Source organism: Struthio camelus, chromosome 15, assembly GCF_040807025.1.
Source record: "Struthio camelus isolate bStrCam1 chromosome 15, bStrCam1.hap1, whole genome shotgun sequence".
Lineage (NCBI taxonomy): Eukaryota > Metazoa > Chordata > Aves > Struthioniformes > Struthionidae > Struthio > Struthio camelus.
Genome location: NC_090956.1, coordinates 9,014,774 through 9,035,600, shown reverse-complemented (window position 1 = coordinate 9,035,600; position 20,827 = coordinate 9,014,774). Strand labels below are relative to the sequence as shown.

At 40.1% G+C, this 20,827-nt stretch overlaps 2 protein-coding genes across 5 annotated transcripts in view; one reads left to right on the top strand and one right to left on the bottom strand.

The window, feature by feature from the left end:
* LOC104149639 (radial spoke head 10 homolog B) overlaps window positions 1-9,664 on the top strand; it is a 30,519-nt gene extending 20,855 nt beyond the window's left edge. Inside the window, exon 19 of one of the 3 annotated variants that reach the window (XM_068909249.1) lies at window positions 8,002-9,664. In XM_068909249.1, the coding sequence (XP_068765350.1) occupies window positions 8,002-8,025 (24 nt within the window). In that variant the 3' untranslated portion in view covers window positions 8,026-9,664. The remainder of the gene's footprint in view (window positions 1-8,001) is intronic. The other 2 variants (XM_068909243.1, XM_068909244.1) reach the window with 2 other exon arrangements.
* Window positions 86-18,018, bottom strand: CCZ1 (CCZ1 homolog, vacuolar protein trafficking and biogenesis associated). 2 transcript variants are annotated; one of them, XM_068909253.1, is made up of 15 exons: window positions 17,772-18,018; window positions 16,565-16,662; window positions 16,368-16,461; window positions 16,197-16,271; window positions 15,076-15,123; window positions 14,361-14,444; window positions 11,921-12,096; window positions 10,004-10,085; window positions 8,147-8,208; window positions 7,139-7,250; window positions 6,504-6,537; window positions 6,027-6,144; window positions 2,939-3,097; window positions 1,651-1,778; window positions 86-424 (listed from the first exon to the last, which is right to left on the bottom strand). In XM_068909253.1, exons 1-15 carry the CDS (start codon window positions 17,871-17,873, stop codon window positions 369-371), a joined length of 1,428 nt encoding a protein of 475 aa, XP_068765354.1. In that variant the 5' UTR covers window positions 17,874-18,018; the 3' UTR covers window positions 86-368. The 2 variants fall into 2 exon arrangements, with proteins under 2 accessions (XP_068765354.1, XP_068765355.1); XM_068909254.1 differs by lacking the exons at window positions 86-424; window positions 1,651-1,778; window positions 2,939-3,097 and adding an exon at window positions 4,932-5,147 and having other exon boundaries at window positions 17,772-18,005.
* Between the last annotated feature and the right edge of the window lie 2,809 nt (window positions 18,019-20,827).

Sequence of the window (20,827 nt, the reverse complement as noted above, 5' to 3'; positions counted from 1 at the left end):
CAAAAGACCTCTGACTTGTAATGGTAAAAAATTAGTAAAAGTCACAGTACGATACAAATGAATACAGGGAAACAAAAAGATGCCCTTAAAAGTGTAACAATTAGTTTTATTTTCCAGTAAAATATCCACATAATAATATCAGAATGGAATGGTACAGATGAATTCAGACTGGTTTTAATTAGTTTGCAGACAAACATTTTTAAAATCTAAAAATTTTATGATCAGTTTACAGATTTTAGTAGAAATTTGATTCTTACAAAGCAAGTATTGCTTTACTATTGTCATTATTCCAGTCAATAATATGACTAATAACTTTTCACGTTGAAGTGTCTGATGTTGACATCTTTAATAAATCAGCCCTTTGCAGATCAATCCAAGAAGAAAATATTATTAAACTGTGTTGCACAAAGTTTCTTCACTTCTTCTGTTTAAAAACAAAAACAAACAAAAAAAAAGAGTCAGTACACCATTTTACAAGAGCCTATGTAAGAAAAGCTCGGGGGATTATCAAGGAGAATACAATTAAATTTAAAGAGAAAAAAAACCCAAGAGTTCCAGGGTAGAAAAATACACCTATCAATTCCATTGTTTTCAGTAAGAGAAAGCTCAGTTAAGTCTGAAGTTTCAGACTGTTTGAAAACTGAGTTGTATTCTAAGTGGCTGAAGCATAAATGGTGACTTCATTTTGCTGCTGGGCCTTTCATCTTGTCAAACATTTACACTGCAACAGCAGAAAAGCTAGTTTTCACATAAGGAAGTATATTTTATCCTGTCTTCAGGAGAGGGAAGTATTGGAGGGATTACTGTAGCCTGTTAAAACTGATCACAAGAGATTCTGCTTTGTGCTACTCGGCAGGTGATACTTCAGGAGTAGCAGTACTTCCTAAGTTTATCAGGTACAGAAATACTCATTTACTATTTCTATATAGCAGGTTTGATCCTGAGAGACAATTAGCAGTCATTAAACAAGTCAGCTCACCAGATCCTCTTTCCAAAATTTAGGATACTAGGCTTTCTTAGAAGGATATTAATAAACTCTTTTCTCATCCTCCAAGTGAGAGCATAGGCTTCTATTAAAACAATGAACCTCCAACACTACTGCAAATAAAATAACACCCAAACTGTCATTTATCTTGAAAATCAGTCTGTTTAAAAGCTTTTTGCATCTTAATGTTCATTTGCAGTTTTAGTCAGAATGAGTTAATCTTAAAACAGCCTTAGTGAAAGACAACAGTGGAATGAGGATTGCTAGCAGGAGAAGGACATTATGTACAAATAACCCACCCATGGATCACTGACAAAAACAAACAAGAAAAACACACACAAAAACACACCCCAAACCTTAAGTCAGATGTAAATATACTTATCTCTCACCTGTAATACACTTCATTAATTACTCCTAAACTAAACTCACAGAGCACTCTATTATTTCAAGGAGGAAGAGTGACTGATTAATAATTAAGAATGTCCACTAAATATTTATGCTGTTCTTTCATAACAGCTAGAAGACTAAAACCTTATGCAAACTTACCTGGTCTGTTATAGATCAATCTCTCTCTAAATTTCTCATGAGATGGATTTTATTACTTCTCCAGGGAAATGTATTTTAGTAGTAACTGTATTTAAAGGATAATAAAGGACAATCCTTACCATTAACTTCAATCAGATTTGCATTTTTTTGATTCAAAATAACATACAGTTCTCTCTGGTCAGACTTTTTCCCAACTACCCAATAATCACTCATTGCCTTCACAATAATTTCCTCATCTTCATCAACTCTGAAAGAAGTTTCAGAAAGTATGTGTTAAGAACAGTATCTCAAGAAGATGGCAGCAAGTTGGTCTTTAACAAATTTAAATTCTCTGAACGGCTATGAATAATCCAAAAGTGAACGGATGGCCTGATGTCATAAAGAACTGTGGTTGTGCCACACCAAATAGATACAAACAGAGTACTCAACTTGGATGTAGTTCAGCATAGCAGGATGAAGACTTTGTAATCTATTTGGAAGAACGGTATCACCAGATGAATAAATCATTAATTTGTCCACCAGCCAAACACTCCAGCATTCTGCAGAAAACCACCTATCCTCCTTAGAGTTAAGGAGGCATTTCACAGCGTTACCTTTTGCTACACAGTGACCAAATAACAGACACTGCAGAAGGTATGAAGATACTAAACTCTCACCTAATTGTTAAACCTAGAACTAAACTATGCTGAACAACTTGGTCTCTTGTATAAAGTTGTCACTAAGCCAGTATTTTTATATGATGAAATTTTTTTTTTATTATTTGAGAATTTAAACCTTATCCTTATACAGAGCAAGACGAAGCACTGGTTGCTCGTTACAGACACCACAGTAATTCAGCATTTACCTGTTCTTTAAGAATTTCTGTAGTGATAGAGGGTCTTCCCCATCTTGAAATAGATAGCAGGATACCATTTACAATAAGCCAGTTATCTTCTCAATCAGCAGTGCTATAGTAACTGCAAGGTTATATTTCAAGTATTGTCCAATCCCAGAAAGCAGCCAGGTATTTCAGAGGAGGATATAATAATCCCATCATAGGCAGAAGCAGGTTCCCCTGCCTCCCTATCTCAGAGTATTACTTATTCTGAGATAAGACAATGACTTAATTGCAAAAGCACTAGGCTTCAGGTCCCTTCTAAGTAACTCTGAAAGTTCAAACAAATAAAATATTTTCATGGCTATCAAGGCCCTAGCCCAGTATTTTTAGAAAAGTTTTAGTTGGATAGGACGGACTGTTCTTCTAAGCAACACAAAATACTAAATATGACCTACGTTACACGATGCGTCTTACAAGGCTGTGAACAGCCTTCAGCAAGCAAACAAAAAAAGACATGGAAGACTTTGGTCATCTGAAAAAAAAAGTTATTGACAGATGGAGTTACAGGCTATTTAATAGTTAAGCATTACCTGGAGAAGTCACTGTTGATGTCACCGAGAATCTTCATGAGGTCAGGGTGGACAGATGCAAGTGATACACTGGGCGTCTTCCTCATGTGAATTGTACTCTTCTCTGCCAAGTTCATGTGATTGAAATAGATAAACTTAAACTGAGGCTCCTTCTCAGCCCTTGAAAGATTCAAAGGAGAAGAAAAGAAAAAAAAAAAGTGACTTGCAACCTCAGATATCCTGAGATTACCCTCACATGGAAGAGACCAAGTGCCCTAAGACTTGTGGCATGATCAGATTTCATTTTAATAATAAAAATAAATTAAAGAAGAAAAAAACAAGCCTTCAAACCAACCAGTTTTCCCCCCCTCTGTTGCTTAGGCTCCTAGTAAATAAAAAAAAGAAAGGGAAATTTAAGAGTCTTGTCCTATATTTCAGCAGCAGTTTGTTCATATCTTTCGAATGAGCTGTTTTGTCTGTGCCCTCCTTTTGTTTTATTGCTGCCTTCCCCTATCAGTCAAGTCCAGTCCTGGTCTGAATAGCTGGTGAGGCCTTAATGTGATCAGCGAGGAATCTTCCAATCACATCTTTGTTAACAGTCTAGACATGGAACTCCTCCTTGACCTAGGAAATAAGATTTTCTCCCATCGTTTTTGTGGGCCAAATATGATAACATTTCCAAACTTCTGCCACGCTCCTCCTGTACTTTCTCTTTTATTAAGGTAATATAAAATCTTTCATTTACAGCTGTAATGTTGGTGGAAGCCACAGAAAATTCAGATTGGCAAAAGCTGCCTATAGCGTTTGGTACTTCAGGCTACATATTATTTAGCATCAGGGAGATACTGTGATGACACTACTCACCTTAGCAAACAACTAGATACCCTTGCTCTCTGTCACCCAAATGCATTAGTGTCAAGAAACTGTATCGTGTTTTCAGGACACCACGGCATTAAACTTTAAAAGAGTTAAAGCAGCTAAAGCCAGTCTTATTAAGTCCCAGGTGACATTAAAAACAAGTTTAATGATTTAGTAGATTGGCACGATTTCAAGGGCATCCTGCTCTACGCCCTGCAATGTCGCTGATTTGGGGTGCTACAGCTAAAGTCAGTAGAAGCTAAATTCGGTATCTTTAGCTTAATTCCTCTTTTGTTGTCATATGTAACTGCTGTTCTTGCTCCCCCAACTATCAAATACATTTAAACAAACAAACAAACAACAAGTTTTTATGGAGATTCTACTACAGTTCTAAGCGAAGTACATTTTCCAAAATGTTAACGTCATTTTCCATTTGACATTATATTTAACAGGACTAAGGTAATGACTGAAAAACCCGAAGTTTTTTTCCTCACCCATCATATACAGCAGCACTTCAGGAAGCAGTAATTTTGGATAAAAGTACTCAATTGTAAAGCTTGCATTGTAACTATGACCTAATCCACTCTCAGAAGTCCCCATTTCAAACTGCTTGACAAAAGTTGTTCTCAGAAGTCCCCATTTCAAACTGCTTGACAAAAGTTGTTCTAGTACGTAGAACTTCACTTTCTTTGTAACAGACAGACACGCATACACACACAGAACCCAACTTCAGCATCATGAATAAAACCTCGGATATTTGTCAGCCTGGCAGAGAGTATGGCAGAATATGAACGTTACGCAGCACAGAGTTTTGGCCCCAAACCGTTAGCAGCAAAGTTGTCTTTCCTGTGCTCCCATGACCCTTCTGTTGGGCTGATGTAGCAGACAAGAAAATTCATGATTTGTACAGTTGAGGGGAGAGGAAAAGGGGACAAAAGTTGAACCTGCAGGAAGAAAAAAACAAAACAAAAAAAAAGCCAAACCCCACCCACTCCACCTCTCAGAATAGGTAGAGAACTATGAAATAAAGCAAGACCAAGCAGATGAGAAAACTGGGGACTCTTCCCATTTCCCTCTCAGGACTCAGCGCTAGGAAGTGATAAGAAGAAAGGAGATCACAGGAATCTGGGCCCAAGGGAATATCTCATCGTTAACAAGCAAAGACTAGAACTTAAGTCATGTTGAAGCCACACTCTTTGCCCAACCAAGCTACCCTGAAGTAGACTACACTGGACCTTTCCAGGTCTCCCCCCAGGAGGAGTTGGGTTAATCAAAGCCCGCTCATCTGATCATAAGCTACATCTTACTTGTTTCAAAAGAAGCGCCAACGTGAGCAGCCCACACAGCCTGACATGCAAGAAGTACAGTACTTCTACAAATGAAAAATAAACAAGAAAATGGAGCTTCTGAAAGGCCAAACTAGATTCTAATTTCCTTGTTTCAGTCAAGGACTTACCTGAGAAGGCTTATGCCCAGGTTGTCTTACAGACATGTAGCGCAACTTGGTAACAGAGCTAAGAGTTACCTGCACTCTGTCCATGCTGTGAGTGCTTGTGTCTAATGCAACATTCAAACAGAGCTGTCAGGCTCTACTTTATGCGAAAAGTAAAGTTTTCAGTTATTTTTCACATTATACAAGACAGCAGTCTTGGAAAGCAGACGTCAAAGGAAATCGGCAAAAGAATGGAGGTGTGCTACTGATGTTTTTAAAGACTCAAATGCACTAGCTGCCCAAAGGCTGTTTGTGAACATTATGAGATTCTGTTTTTCCTCAAGAAAAACTGAGAGCATAAGTTAAGATTTTGCAAGAACTACTAACTTCTGTACTTCAACACAGGGCAAAAAAACCCAGAAAACTACTTCAGTTACCGCATTTTTGCCAGCATGTAACTATTTGTGCAAATGCAGCAATCTGTGGAAGTGATAATTTTCAAGGATCAGGTAGTTTCAGCTCGCATATAAAAGCGGCAAAACCCAGAAGCTCCACCTGCTGCATCCAAGCACATGATCAACATGCATTTATAAATTAACAATATCTATGTTGTTACTTCAGGGAGACCTGAATATGCAACAACAGGCACTTTATAAATGCTTAAGAGAGAGAAAGGTAGATTAACACCATTTAAGATGCACAGTTAACTCAATACTTTCAACATTTGGGCTCATGTTACCATTATTTAAGCAGTTCATTAAAACTAATTTTTAACCAGCTGATGAAGGACTGCAATAGGAAAAGAAAGGCAGTACACACCCTGATATTCTCTTGTTGATGTTGTATTGTTCACATATGTCTGATGCTAACACGGTGAGTTGAGGCCCAACAATGCTGTCCAGTTTACGGCAAAACTCCAGTGTAGGTGGAATTGAAGCTACGTTGCAGTTAAAGAAGAGAGAGAGAGATGAGACGTGCCTCCAAAAGTAGAAGTTATTGTAGCTGCTTTCTTTAACCATCAGTGAGAGTCCTGGGACAATTTTCTCCCTTAATTATAGCCACAGAATTTGCACATCATCCTGAAGGTTAACTGAAGGAATATTTAGCCGTTTTTGCATGTGAATTGAATTACTTATACCACTGAAGCAGAATAGAAAAGGCTGCTAAAAGCATTCATGAAGAACAGGCTCAAATAAGAGATAAACCTGAGTATTTTCAAGAGTAAAACAAGTTGTAATTAATGGCATTTTGTATTAGCTCTGTCTTCCCAAAGAAGCGGTACCAACAGGTACTTACCGTCAATCATAAAGCAGACGGCTGCACTCATAGCCTGGAACAAAAAAGTTAAAGCAAAAAAAACATTTACAACAGGTTACCTGGACTACAAAAATACATAACGATACTTCAGTGAAGTCACACACAGACAAACCAATTAAGTTCAAAAATCTTGTTTAAAGCTAACACTTCAATAGGAAAATCTCTTTGCAATTCTACGCAACACAGGACAGTTAGGATTAAAAACCTTAACTGGGCTGAAGTTTGTTAAGTTGCAGGGGAAAGATGAAATTTGCTAAAAATGCAGGACATATGTATGCATTAAATTTGCATTTCATTAAAAAAATTGAATTCTTAGCTCCATTGATTAATGCGATACAAAGTCAGGAGTGAAACCACTTAAAGCAACTGAAGGGTGGTACTTTATTTTGATAAAACAAATTGTTTGCTTTGAAAAGCGTCCAGGAGCAGGGAGAATAGGATTTGGGTTTTAAAGCTGCTTGCCAGAAACTCCAGAGAGTTTTCCTTCTCGTTGCTCTCACTTGGTCCTATTGATGCATCTTTTTACTCAATTCACAAGTAATTCACAGCAGTGTCTTCTTCATGGTATAGACATTCCTAATACTAAGGAATAATCACAGAGAAAAATGTAATACCTTATATACAATTAAATGAAGCTCTTCGTAACTGTCATCAGTGTTAACAAATATTTTGGGGAATCGGCATTTTGCTTCTGGATCATTAAGATTTAAAGGCCCAGTAAGAAACCTAGAAAACAATTCAATAGGTCAAACGTGATTAATTCTTATACTTCATTTTTTCCTGTTTAACAGATGTTCTTGAAACTAGTAATTACTTGCATGCATGAATATATTTGAACACAATGAGTTTTCAGCTATTCAGATAGGCATACAGCCCTTCCTCTTTGTATATTCTCTCTCTCAGCACTTGTACATTTTCAAAGTATTATTTACAGATATGCTCCAAACAGTCACAGGAACAGGATCAGAAAGCCCAAATGAAAATATACTGAGGAAAAACTGCACAGATCATCAGGGGAAAAACAAAACCCCTTCAACATTTGAGATATGACTTTCTTTGAAAACCCTTTTCATGCTACTGGGAAAGCATTCGTCTTTTGCTTTCCAACTGTATCTTCAAATGAGCTTTTGGTAGAACAGTGGTGCACTACAAGCACCTGGACTGCAGGAGGAAAAGTAGGGGAGCATATGCCAGTTTCCCCATCCCAGCAGAATACACTAAGTCAGGCAAGGGGAAGTGGAAAAATATTATTCAAAATAACGTTGCCCAGCTGATAAGTGCAGAATCCGCCCCTCTCTGATAGACTGAGGATGGGTGGGGGGAATTCACTAAACACATTGTTTTCCCCCCCCACCCCTGTCTGACTAAAAGGAAGAGACTGGAACAGTGTTGAAAAATTTTCATGCAGTACATTAAGAATAGCAGAGAAGAAAAATAAACATGCAGTAACTTTAATGAAGCCTCTTCTCTTTCCCAGGCGCCAAGTTCTACACTGCATTGACGATTATGCAGCCTCATGGAGGGAATGTGTATGGAACACGGACCCAGAATAAATTCACTCCTCTCAAACATTTTCCCCTTGAGGGAAGCAGCAATAGATGATGACAGTTAATAAGAGCTACCTTCCATAGTGTTGCAGATTTCCTGGCATTTCAGCACGTATTGGAGAATCTCTTCCTGCTAACTGCAGCAAAAAAGAACAAGCACAGGAAGAAAACTGCTTAGAGGTATTTTCTATTATTTTTGGCGGACTATCTATAAATTATTCCCAAGGAAGCCAATTGCAGAAAATACATATCACTCATCAAGACATATACTGTTTGTGTAACATAAACAAGGAAGGCTGAAGCGTACTAGATACAGACAGAACTGGGCATTCTTCTGATTTTGTGGTTTATTAATTTAATAACAGCCTATGGAGTTTTTTTCTGGATAAATAACTCCCTTTGGTCTTATAGCTCTCCTTGTGTATTTAGCCTTTAGCTGAAGTGATTCATTTGCAGTTGTGAGTACAGCCAGTACTGTGAAAGAGGGAAGTATCTTCACTACACAGGTGTGAAACTGATGCATTTGAGTTCTTCAAAGTGACATGCGGGCAAGACAGATGCATCACTGCATCTGCTATGCTCAAATCCTACGTTAGTAACACAAAGAACAGACAGTGTTTGAGTACTCACTAAGATCATGTGCTCAAGAGCAGAAGCACATGCTGTGTTTCAACTTCTGAGGCTGTGCCAACATTGCTTACATGGCTACCTGCAATTATTTATTGAAGCATCATCTAACCAGCTAGCCACTTAGGCTGTTTATGCGATCTTCTTTTTAGTTATCAGCTATTCCACAGTACTCTCCCCCGTTTTTAGTAGGTTTACAGTGAGCATCAACTCAAACTAATAGTGCTGCATACGTAAAAGACATTACCATAGTCATCTGTGGGAATGATCCCTTTTTGTTCTTAGCGCTGAAGCTCATCTTCTGAGGTGGAAAAAGTCAAGTCAAACCTAAGGTTCCCTCTTCAATTGAGAGCATCATATAACAGCTAGTTAAATAGCTACACGTATAGATTTTTGAAGCTCAGGGAACCACGGGCTTTAGCAGCTTCACCTTCATATGCTAATCCACCGAGGACTACAACACACACAAAGTTGAATGGTTTTTTTCTGAATGGCTCACTAAAAATATCTGCAGACGCTTACTTGATTCAGTTATGGGAGAAGAGAAGGTCCTGCAAATAAAGTTTCATGATTTTTGAAATTCACTTCAAGCAGCGTGAAACCTCTACTCATCAAACACTGAGCTGCTGGACAGAGGCTCCAAAATCAGTTACTAGGAATTCCTAAGATCTATATCAAAAATGGTGTATTTGATGCCTGCTTTACTAACCAGAAAAACAGCAGACAATTCAGTAAGTCACATGTTTAAAGTCTTACATGGCTTCAAAAAGTATCATCATCCCTGTCTTTGGTAGACCCAAATGCATATATTTTTAAATAATTTCATTTTAAAATAATACTTTCATTAAAATGCTATTTTCTCATGATGACAGAAGTACATGAGAAGGGCAGCTAGACGCACAGCTTATTTTAATCCTATTGTCCACTGTAAATAAAGGATTCAATAAAGGACTCATTTCTCTTCACAACTTGGCCTGGAATGGTTTGTAGATTTTTTTTTTTTTGGAAGGTGAGAGCGAAGTCAATATATAACGTTCACTGAAGTTTCTTCAGAAGGTCTCCACTGTTGCTATAGGCAATCATCAGGTATTAACCATCAGTAAAGTTCCTATCACCATCCCATACTCACATTACCAGAAGAATTCAAACTCTAAATGATAGGTACAAATATTAAGTGCTCCAAAAGCAGTAAATCTCACACTCCTAAACTGAAATTTAAAGGAGGAAGAAAGAGATACTGGTCTTTGATATTTTAGAGCTAGGTGTTACAAGACTGAAAAAAACAGAACAAAAAAACAGTCATACCTCAGGCTCCATGTGCCTTGGAAACAGAGATGTTGTGAGATACTTGTACAAAATTCTCATGTCATCTTGTTCCAGTCCACTCCTAGAACATTAGGGAGAGTTAGAAATGCAAATGGTGTTTGTGCTACGTTTCTCAGATCACCCATTTCCCCCTAACCACAGCCCAGGCAATAAAGCACACCTCCCTGCTGCAGGGCACACCAAACTAGGGTGGCAATCCTTCAGTGTCTCAGTACATCCAGTCCCAGAATAGTAATTCTTAATAGAAAGCCAGTTTACTTGCTAAATTCAAGACATATCTAACATACCTGTAAAATACAAGAGTCTCATCTCCTGCTATTAATCTATATTTGATGTCGTAGTTATGCAGTGCAAGCACAGAGTAACAAGTTTTTTTAAGCAATTCTTCCACAAAATAAACAAGGTTTCTCATCTGAGACGGTGCAATTCTCTTATGATTCCTAAAAGCCTTTGAATAAGAATGTCATCCAGCTACAAGTGAAATAGCATGCCATAAACAGCTGTGCCATGTCAGTAAATACCCTAAAAAGGTCTGAAACAGCTGAAGAGTTAAGTTGCTATTGATTTTGCAAACTTAAATACTCTTCTTCATTAAAAATGCAAATTTTGTCAATGTTTTTCACAGAGGGAGCCGAGATATATTAAAGGATAACTTTAAGTAAATCAAAGATGCTTTCCCAATGCTTATTACTTTTAGTTGCCCCTACAAAACCAAATATAGATTTATAAATTAGTTCTTTTGGTTGATTTCCTATGGAAGCCAGGGTTATACAGTATGCCTCCTGTCTATCAGCCTCCTATTCCTTCCCCAATAACTTTTGAATCCACTTGCCATATTTCTACCTAATTTAAGAGTAGCACTGATAGCTCAGAACTTTCACAAACTTCGTGGAAGACAGCCATCTTCAGCAGTTCATTAAGAGCAAGACTCACATCTACGTTCAATAAATATCTGGCAGAACTGGAAGAAGCCAGAATTATTGCAGGCAGGGAAGAACTGATTGATTGAAGAGAAGTAAAAAATATAGAACAGGCTTTGCTAATCTCGAGGCTCACGCAACAACTTTTCTTAGTATAAAAACAAACAAACAACTTTTTAAAAAGCAGTTAATTAGAAGTTATCCTGATTACCTACATCCGTATTGAACCATGTTACTTGTTACATAAGTTTTAGTAATGAAGCTTTGCTACTTTGTTTTGCTATAAAAAGAGTAAGCTAGATTTCACGTATTCTGCCACTGGTCATTTGCACTGTAACAGACTTAAAAAAAAAAACAACATGCATGTGGTCACCTAACAGAGCAGTATTTTTTTTAAACTGCCCCAATAGGGAGTTGAGAGCACATTTGATTTCAAATGAATCATCCTCTTTGGTTGGGGGTGGGGAAAGGGTACAGAAGGAAAGGCAGAAAATAATGAAAGAGGTATTATTATTTTTTTGCACTAATTATAAGTGTCATCTCAGTTCTTCATGCATATCTTCTCTCAAAAAAAAAAAATTTAAACAAACAATGATCAGGGTGCTATTCTTAAGTTCACTTTAAGTGAAAACTCTTGACAAGCATGGCCACCTTCCCTAATCTGCCCACCTAGCTTCTGTTTCAGAAACACATAGAGGACAATTAACCTTTAATCAGCCTTTTCTACAAAAAAGGTCCTACAGAGGAACTTGTGATATATACATAGCGGCTCTTTGGAATGGAAACGACAAGGATGCTTCTCCAGCGGCTCCTCAGGCACTCCCTTTGTACAGGTTAAAAATTTAAAAACTGGAGACCACTCCAGTTTTCTTATTCTCATGCAACTTTTCCACTGTTTCAGAAGCTTTGCAATTATGGCACATATTTATAGGATGAGAAATTATAAGACACAGAAACAAATTATTGAAGCACCTACCAGATAAGCTGGTCATTGTAGAGAAATGCAGTATACTTGACTATGTTCAGGCTTTCTTCCATCCTATTAATAAATGACTGAATTTTCAGGTAAGTCATTTTATCCAATGGAAAGAAGCTGATTCCACAAAACACATCCAGCAGGTCGCAAGACTGTAAATGCAATGTCTGCAAGTACTAAGAGAATAAAGACAGTTGTTTTTTTAGAATTCAGAAAACTTCCACTGTGTAGATTTAAATGACAAATTTGACTCAAATCCCCTGTATTTCAGGCTAACAATCCAAGTATCCCTTCCAGTTCTGCATGTATGAAGTGCTCCTTCACTGGAATGTTTGTCTGTGATTCCAGATAGCAACTTACTATTATTAAATCACAGTGATAACAGCTTTTAAGGCTATCTCAAGATCTTATGAGAGTATAAGAAAGTATAGCCTATCTTAGTAATATCTGAATTCATAAGTAACACTACGAAAGTATTAGCAGATAGATTAAATTCATTAGCTTCCAATGTGCAGAGAAAAAGATCCATTTTTAATATTTTGTTTCTTCACAAATGTTAAGCTCTACCATGAGATTTTAGATGCGCTATCAAATGCTCTGCTCTGTGAAAGATGAATTATCAGATGGCTCCCTCTAGAGACAGCTGTACAGTCATTTCACATTACCAAAAACAAGTAGTAAAGCATGTGTCCCATTTATGAATTTCAGTGCTTAGCACTGTGCACAGTATTATCATACTAGACTAGCAGGAAAAAGCTGACGAAACATCTGTTTCAGACACACAAGGCAGCATAGGCAAAGCAAGTTATGTCTTAAATTCACTCATTACAAAATTCTTTGTATACCAAGTGAAAACTTCCATTCAACCAAGCACATGCATTCATTCAGCACTGATCAGATCTGTCTAGTCAACTTTGTAGAATAATTTTATTAGCTTAAAATAGCTAGAGCCTATGCAATTCTAAACTGAATAGGAACGTTCTCGTTCACATTTACGTATTTGCAGTACTTACAGATAGACAATATGACAAGCATTTGTCACAAAGAGTTTATAACCTGAGGCTCGCTTCCTTCAAGAGGTTCAAGGCAGTCCAGCCCTGGCATCAGCATGTAGCCAATTCATTCAGTAGGGTTATAACTGAACAGCTTGCACAACCAAGCTTTCTAAGCACTGCTAATTCCCCACTGAAGAAGAGAAACAACTTTTCCTTGGATTTCTTTCTGCTGTACGAACCTACAGTGATTACTGGTTTATCTTCAGTAGGAACTTGAAAGAAAACCAATGTTTTAAAGATCAAAATCTTTAAAACTTCCCTTTTGTCACGTTCCGTTTTTGAATTTAGCATAGACAGAAGTATATACTAGCTAACCAACAAGTACTCCTTGTGCCAACAGGATTCATTCTATGATGGCCCTACCAAAAAATCACAAACTGTATTTTTTTTTTTTTTTTTTTTTTACACTGAAACAACATTAAGTCAGTGTTTTTTTAAAAAACATTAGAAAACAAAATTTTAAACACCAACATACACTTTCTACACTCTATCACTTATCAGAGATATCAATATTCAGATCTCTGCCACTAGAGAATTAACTGCTGACACCAGTCCTGATTCCTTCTGTGCAAAGAAGAAAGAGGGAGGCAGACAGGCACTTGGTTGCCATCGCCTAAAGCAAGCTTGAAAGAACTTTTCATGCAGAACTTAAAAGTTCTGCCACTCAGTTGTCTTTTTTTTTTTATTTACTAAAAAAGTTACTTTTCAAGATTGAAGTTCAACAGTTAACCATTAAAGACAAGTTATAATAGAGGTTTATTTCCTGCAGATTCTCAGGCATGACTACTAATTCCACACGCAAAAAGACCTGTAATTAAAAAAAAAAAAATCACAATTCATCCATCACTGCACAGTACTATTGGACTTCAATATCTGTGCGTGCAGGTTGTGGTATCTTCACCATTGGATATAGTCAAGACTCAACTGGCAAAGCCCTATGCAGCCTAGTTTGCATTATCCTGTGTTATCCTTCTTTGAGCAGAAGGTTGGACTACAAGACCTTTCAAAATTCCTTCCAACGTGAATGATTCTATGATTCTGTAACAGTTACTCAAATAGGTCTGTACAGAATATCACCACGCTAATCAATTCAATGTTAAAGCGGAACTTTCAAAGAACGAGCATGATGCCATCAGAAAAAATATCCAATGGCTATGCTGTTCCACTGAGCTAATGACTGTTTCTAGTTCAACGCCATTTAAAGAATCTGCCATGATAATAGGAGGCAGGAAGTATTTGAGAAATGAGTAATCAGAATTTTTGTCTTGTCACTGCATCTTTTCCATTACGTATGTTTTAAAATCATGCTGCAGGCGCTCAGAAGAATTTGCATCTTATTTCCAAAGAAGTAGCACACAGTATGTATTTGAAAAGTGAGATCTCACCCGATGGAAGAATTTCTCTAGTCTCTCCTTTAGAACTTTTACACCTCCATCTTCCATGGCTTTCAGGAATGTGCCATTGAAAAGCTAACGATTAAAAGAAAAAAAAAAAGTCAGTCAGGTAGATAGACAGTTACATTAGTTTCTTGCTTCTCAACTATGACTATAACTAGATTACAACATAGCTCTTGTTTCCCAGTACCTCAGCTCCGCGTACACCCAGATTTACTTTTTTTATTGAAAAAGCCTCTTTCAGACTTACAGAGTCCAAGTACATATGGCAGTAGTAGCAAATTAGAAAAAGCAGCAAGAACTTCTTCACCATTAGAGAACTTAAATCTGCATTGCTTAAATCATCTTATGCTCTTGCTTTATAAAAGGGAGATTGATGGCCCTTGTCCAGTATTGTTTCTCCAACAGATAACGCATAACGGCATCAGAATCATATGCTTATTATTCTAAAAGCACATGAAAGAAGAAATCTGGACTTCAGAGAAATTAGAAGGGTCTTATTTTTACAGTGAGCTAATGAACCTGCACTGGCAACTGCAAAAGCATTATCTCTTCCATCACCACTATTACAGCTGCAGGAAGAGAAAAGACAACAGTAATGAGACAAGCATCTCAAAGCAATGATGAGCCTGCACATCCGAATGGTGCTGTGAAGCTCTCTTCTTCCCAGAAAAGGAGCCTCTGTATGATTATTTATTAACTCTACCTTGTACATGCTGTAGCACTGCTGCAGGACCGAACTATAAACCTTGTCCTGTAGAAAAGAGAGCAGGACATTAATATAAGCAGAGGCAGATTTCAAATGTTTTGACTGAGCTACACATAATACATGTTGTTGGAAAAAGCTCTCACAAAAATTAGAGAAATCAATCTCTAAAAAGATAAAAACAAATAATACTTTCAATCAGCATCTAGGATTTTATTCATACTTATAAAGAGTTGTTTCAACAGAGGGACTCCCCCCACCACCTTTTCTCACATTTAATACCAAAAAGCTGTATTTACTCACGCACAAAATATCAGTTACAAATAGTGCAGTTCCCTAAGGGCAGTGTTCAATGAATGTCAACCTCTTTCTGACCAGCTGCTTCTTCATCCTGTTCTAAGGCTAAAGGAGGTGGGACACTAGAGCAAGGTTTTATTTGGCTGGGATCTTAATCGGATGAAAGGCGGCAGTTTTATTGTTTGTCTGGGAAAACAGAGTGACTACAACACCAATGCTTTTCTCTGAACACAATGAGGAACAGAATCTAGTACGCATACTGTAGTGAATAGAGGCAGCATAAGCAAGTGCCTTTTAAAATGTTACTTCACCTGGCCAATTAAGCTTCCTGCATACAAACTGACATAATGATACTGCACTTTGGACAAAAAAAATCCCCTGATAGTTATAAGCTGTTTCACTTCCCAGATTATTAGTAAAGATCACCAGTATTCTTAAGCAAGTAACAACATATACTGTACTTAAACATAACAAAAATAGATTTAAAAATCTTGCAAGAACCTTATTAAACAAACACATCCTAAGCGATATTGGCTTATTCCAAGCAAAAAGCCTTGCAGCAATATATTTCACTAGTGTTTAGTGACGTCGTCTTGAACTGCTATCTGAATAATTCTCTATCATACTTTCTTCTTTAAGCTTTATTGCAAAACACTTTGCCCCACGCCTTTTCCCATTTGTGGCCATATATATATTTTAAGTCAACTTGGCAGCAGCTGAAGAATCAAACTAAAAATTATTTCCGATGGTACTCTTAAAATATAATATAACCTATTAAAAAAAAAAAAAAAAAGGAGAGATTGGAAAGAGGAGATTAGTATTACCAGTAATTCTTCTTCCTGATATTCATAGACTGGCTTCCCATCTTTATGTTTTTCTATTATGGGGTTCCGTACAACCTAGAAAGTGGAACAAGCTGGTATTAGACAATGCAGAATGCATTGAGAACATTCTGAAATCTGTTTTAGAAATATGCATATCATGTGCATAAGTACCATGACCATCCAGAAGTTTTCTTCAGGTTCATGGAAAAATTGTCTATTCTTCTGTGTATGTAGGGATTTTGCAGGTTTTGTTGGACTAAAGGTCCTAGGAAGAAAATATATTATATATACAAAAAAAAATATGATTGGGAAATTCTAAAAGGCAGCATTTGTGCTAATTTAATGAGCCATGCAATCATACTTCATACCTTGTAAATTGTACTATAGCTTCGCATAGTCCCACGTTTCTAATTTTTTCATTCTTTTCTACCTCATTTGGGTGATAGAAGAGAATCTTCTTTTCTTCCTAGATTTTGAAATAAGAATCAAGGCAAACGTATTTCAACAGAATCAGAGTTAAAGAACACCCAATTCACTTGACCTGCTTGCTACACTCTCACTAACGCAGCCCGGCATACTGTTCGTTTTCATCACCACAAGAGCACACTGCTGATTCATTTACAACCCCTTGTTCACTAGGGCTCTCTTGTCCTTTCTCCAAGGCTGCTTTCTACCCAGTCGGCCCCTGGCCTGTCACATCGCAGGGCATTACTTCATTCTGCATGCAGGATGCTGCATTTGCCTTTGCTGAACTTCATGAGGCCTCTTTTTAGCTCATTTCTCCAGCCTACTGAAGCCCCTCTGCAGAGCAGCCCTGACCTCCCACCTAGCAACAGCTTCCCCCCAAGTTGGGGTCGCTCGTGACCCCATTCTGTCCCATAATCCAGGCTGTTAAAAAAACATAATAAATACATTTACTTCAGTACTGCTCTGTGCAAAAACTCCATTGAAAACAGAGATTATCACATGAACAATACAATAGACTATTATCTAAAAATATACTTATAGCCTCTTGAATTTACTTATAAAAGATCACGAGAGCAAGGAGACACTAGCAGTAACTTGTATTTAAGTAAGACAAACTCCGAGTTATCTTCCACATTGCAGCTAGTTAGCAAATTAATTTCAGAAAGAGTTACCGCATTAAAAAAAAAAAAAAAAGTTGCTAAGAGACCCATTTCTGAAATTTTACAAGCGACTGTTGCAAATAGCCTCAGTTGCGGTTTTGTTTAACTCTGAACCAGAGGCCAAGCTGGAAGTACGCGACGCTTGTTTCTGCGGCCCCGCTGAAGGCGAGCCCCGGGGCCGAGCAGGCAGCTCGCGGCGGCGGGCAGGGAGGCCCCGACCTCGCTGCCGCACGGCGGAGCCCCCCGGTAGCCGGGGGCCGCCCCGCCGGGGGCCGCGCTAACGCCGCAGGCGCGGGCTGCGGCCCAGGCCTCGGAGCGAGGCGGCAGAGCCGCCGCCCGCAGCAAGCGGAGCGGGACGGAGCTGGGCCGCGGGGGCGCCCAGAGGAGCGGGCGCCGCGGTCCTGCTGCCCCCCCCGCCCCCCAGCCCCGGGACACGACGCGCCGGTACCTCTCCCTCTTTGGGCCCCAGCTTGGGGTTGTAAATGAAGAAACTGAGCAGGGTCGGAGCGAGCTGTTTCTCCTGGCTGGCTCCTGCCGCCGCCGCCGCCATCCTGGGCCTGAAGCGAGCGCGCTTGGGGCCGGCAGCCGCCACACACCATGGGGAGCAGCCCCGCACCCGCCCCCGCCTCCTCCTCCGCCGCCGCCAGCCCCCGCGGCGCTTCCGCCTTCGCCCTCGCGGCCCGGAAGAGCCGGCGCCGGCCAGGAAGCGCTCGGCGGGCGCGGCGGGGCTCCCGGCGCCCTGCAGCGCCGCCGCGGGCGGGGAGGGGAACGGCAGCGGCTCCCGGCCGCCGGGGTCGGCCCCCCGGCCCTGCCCCCGGGCGCATCCGTGAGCGGGGGGGTCGCAGGCGGCTTCTGGGCCGCTCTGATGCCCCGCTTCGCAAGAGCCGGTGACCCACGAGCCCTGCCGCAGCCTCCCGGCACAGCCCCTCTGCGGCCGCCCCTCTGAAGGGGGGGGCAGGTGGGTGCTGCCGCGCTCAGCCGCCGCTTGACCAAAACACCCCTTTTCTGAAACAGGGCGCACAGTGCTGCTCAGTTCCCCTGCTGATCCTCTCCAAATTACCTGGGAGTCGAAACAGTAGAAATGCTTTATTTCTATGGGTAAAATCCAAGATTTGAAGGATGGGACCTACAAGTTTGAAAATCTTGAAGGGAATGTCACCCTGCATCACTTAGTGCAGGTAATCCTTTCTCCATAAATAAATACATTCAGTGTATTCTGATTATTTTTCTTCTTTGTCTGGCACACTTAAGTTAGTGATATTCAACTAGCAACATAACTTGAAAAGCTTTTTGGTTACTTTTTAATTCCAGTTTTCATCAAAATTCAGTCTGAACTACCTTGTAAGTAAAAACAGGTATGTAATAAGAGATGTATCACTTCCCTTTCTTATAAGAATATGAAGCTTAGGAATTTGAATAAGCTTAAGTTATATAATTGCTTAAATAAGCAGCTAGATACTGTAAAGATGTAATCAACGTTTCAGTCCACCTGGTCATTTAGAAAAAGATACTGGCAAGCTTCCTTAAAGTTGTGCCAGATGAAATCTGAAAGAAAAAGATATTTTCTTGAGTTTTCCATTATTACCGTTTGGTATTATTTCAGAGTACTGTCACTGCACTGCTTGGTTGTACTTACTGCCGATGCCAGCGGTGTAATTCTGGATAGCGCTGATCACAGCCTCAGCAGCTGACGGCTTACCTAACAAGCCAGCTCAGTGCTGTGGAGCAGCCTGTGTGGAATAAATATGCTGTAAAACTGCAGTAATTTAATATTTAATCAGTCCATACCCAAAAAGTGAGTGGCGTAAGCAAGAGGGAGATGAGCGCTATTCCCCTGGGTGGTAGGGTCAATGCGCAGGTCTCTCTCATGCCCTGCTGCGGTGCCACGGCTGAAAAACCCTTGTTTAACCGCTCGGCCTGAGCCAGGGGCTGCGCTAACCTGGGAAGGGGCCTGGCCTCACCCTCCTCACCCCTCTTCCGAGGGTCTGACAGGCCCCAAGGCAGGAGCTGGCCCTCCCTGATCCCACAGATCCCTGCTCCTCATCAGGGCCATCAGCGACTGCTGCCTGCTGTGAGGAAAAAGAGGCGCAAAATGGAGGGGGTCTGCCTGCTGTGAGGAAAAAGAGGCGCAAAATGGAGGGGGTCTGCCTGCTGTGAGGGATAAAGAGGTGCAAAATGGAGAGGCTGCTTGCTGTGAGGAAAGAGGCACAAAATGGAGGCGTGAGCTGGATGTGAGGTGTGGTGTGGCAAGCAAGGAGGGCCGCATGCGCAGGCCTGCTGAGGCTGGCTCCAGGTGGAGACCGAATAAGTGAACGCCTATGAACGTGTGTGCGTGCAGACGCCCTCTCCACGAGTGCAGATCTCAGTGCCGGCTCGCGCGTCACCTTTCATGCCCGTGCTTGTGGTGTTTAACCCGTACCTCTCAAGGCCTGAGAAGCTCCTCGCATGGTGTTGAGGGCTGTGGGAAGGAGAGGGCAGGCAGTGGGGACACAACACGCTGAACTGTAGCAGCAGACCCAAGACTTCCAGGTCGGGTCTTAAATGGCTGTGGGAAATGTTTCCGAAGCTGCAGGAAGAGTGTGATTTCTACTTTACTGTAGGTGTTGCAGAGAGGTCAGGGCTGGAGATGACCTGCCTCTGTGCAAGCGCAAGGAAGCGGGGTGGGGAAGGCCCTGGTGTCCACAGGGCTGCCCTAAGCCCAGGCTCAGTAAGGGTCAGGCCATGCGTGTCCGGATGAGGCATCCAAAATTAGTTAATTCCAGCTTCCTGTCCACTGGCTGTGAGAATTCAGCAGTGTGCTCAGATAAGCCATTGAGAGTTATGGTCTGTCTGTTTGAAGGCTTTGACACGGATGAGACGGTTTCTGAGAACATCCAGTCAGTATTGAATATATTAAACGGAAAAAAGGAAAGCCTCTCCCCCCATGCCCCCTGCCTGCTATATTGCAGGTAATGATGATCAGGACCAGAGGGGAAATTAATTTATTTATACTACTCATTTAAAACAAAGCATGGAAATTCTTCGGATTGATGGTGTTGATAGTCAAGTTCATTAATTTCTTACCAAAGAAATAATAAAACTATAGCGACCATGGATTTTGGCTTGTGTGGGGATAATCCTTTAGATCTGTGTTAGTTCAGGACATAACACAACTGCGATCCTGGTCTGTGACTGGATGCCTGTTTACTGCTGTAATAAAAATACTGTTGCAAGGGTTATATTGTGGAGGCACGGACAGTGGATACTTACTGTAATTGGTGATTGCTAAGGAAGGTGTTACATGCCAAAGTTTCCCTAGGAAGGGAAAGTATGTGCATAGTGATTGCTAAAATAAAATTCTCCATGCAGTCTCATCTGTGACTTGACACCTTTTTTGGTGGAAGCATTTGTGAGAATCTGTATACAGAGTATGTGATAATAGATTCAATTAATTTAAATTATTACTTCTCTAAGGCACGCATTAACAGGGCAGGAAGAAACTTCGATTGTGGTTCCGATTTCATC

What these genes read in the sequence shown, in the direction of transcription:
- CCZ1 (XM_068909253.1), bottom strand. Translation starts at nt 17,873, where the DNA reads ATGGCGGCGGCGGCGGCAGGAGCCAGCCAGGAGAAACAGCTCGCTCCG. An exon ending in GCTATAGTACAATTTACAAG is followed by an intron (nt 16,462 to 16,564) that starts GTATGAAGTATG and finishes TTTTCTTCCTAG; the next exon opens with GACCTTTAGTCCAACAAAAC. An exon ending in CGTCTGCTTTATGATTGACG is followed by an intron (nt 6,145 to 6,503) that starts GTAAGTACCTGT and finishes ACTGCAACGTAG; the next exon opens with CTTCAATTCCACCTACACTG.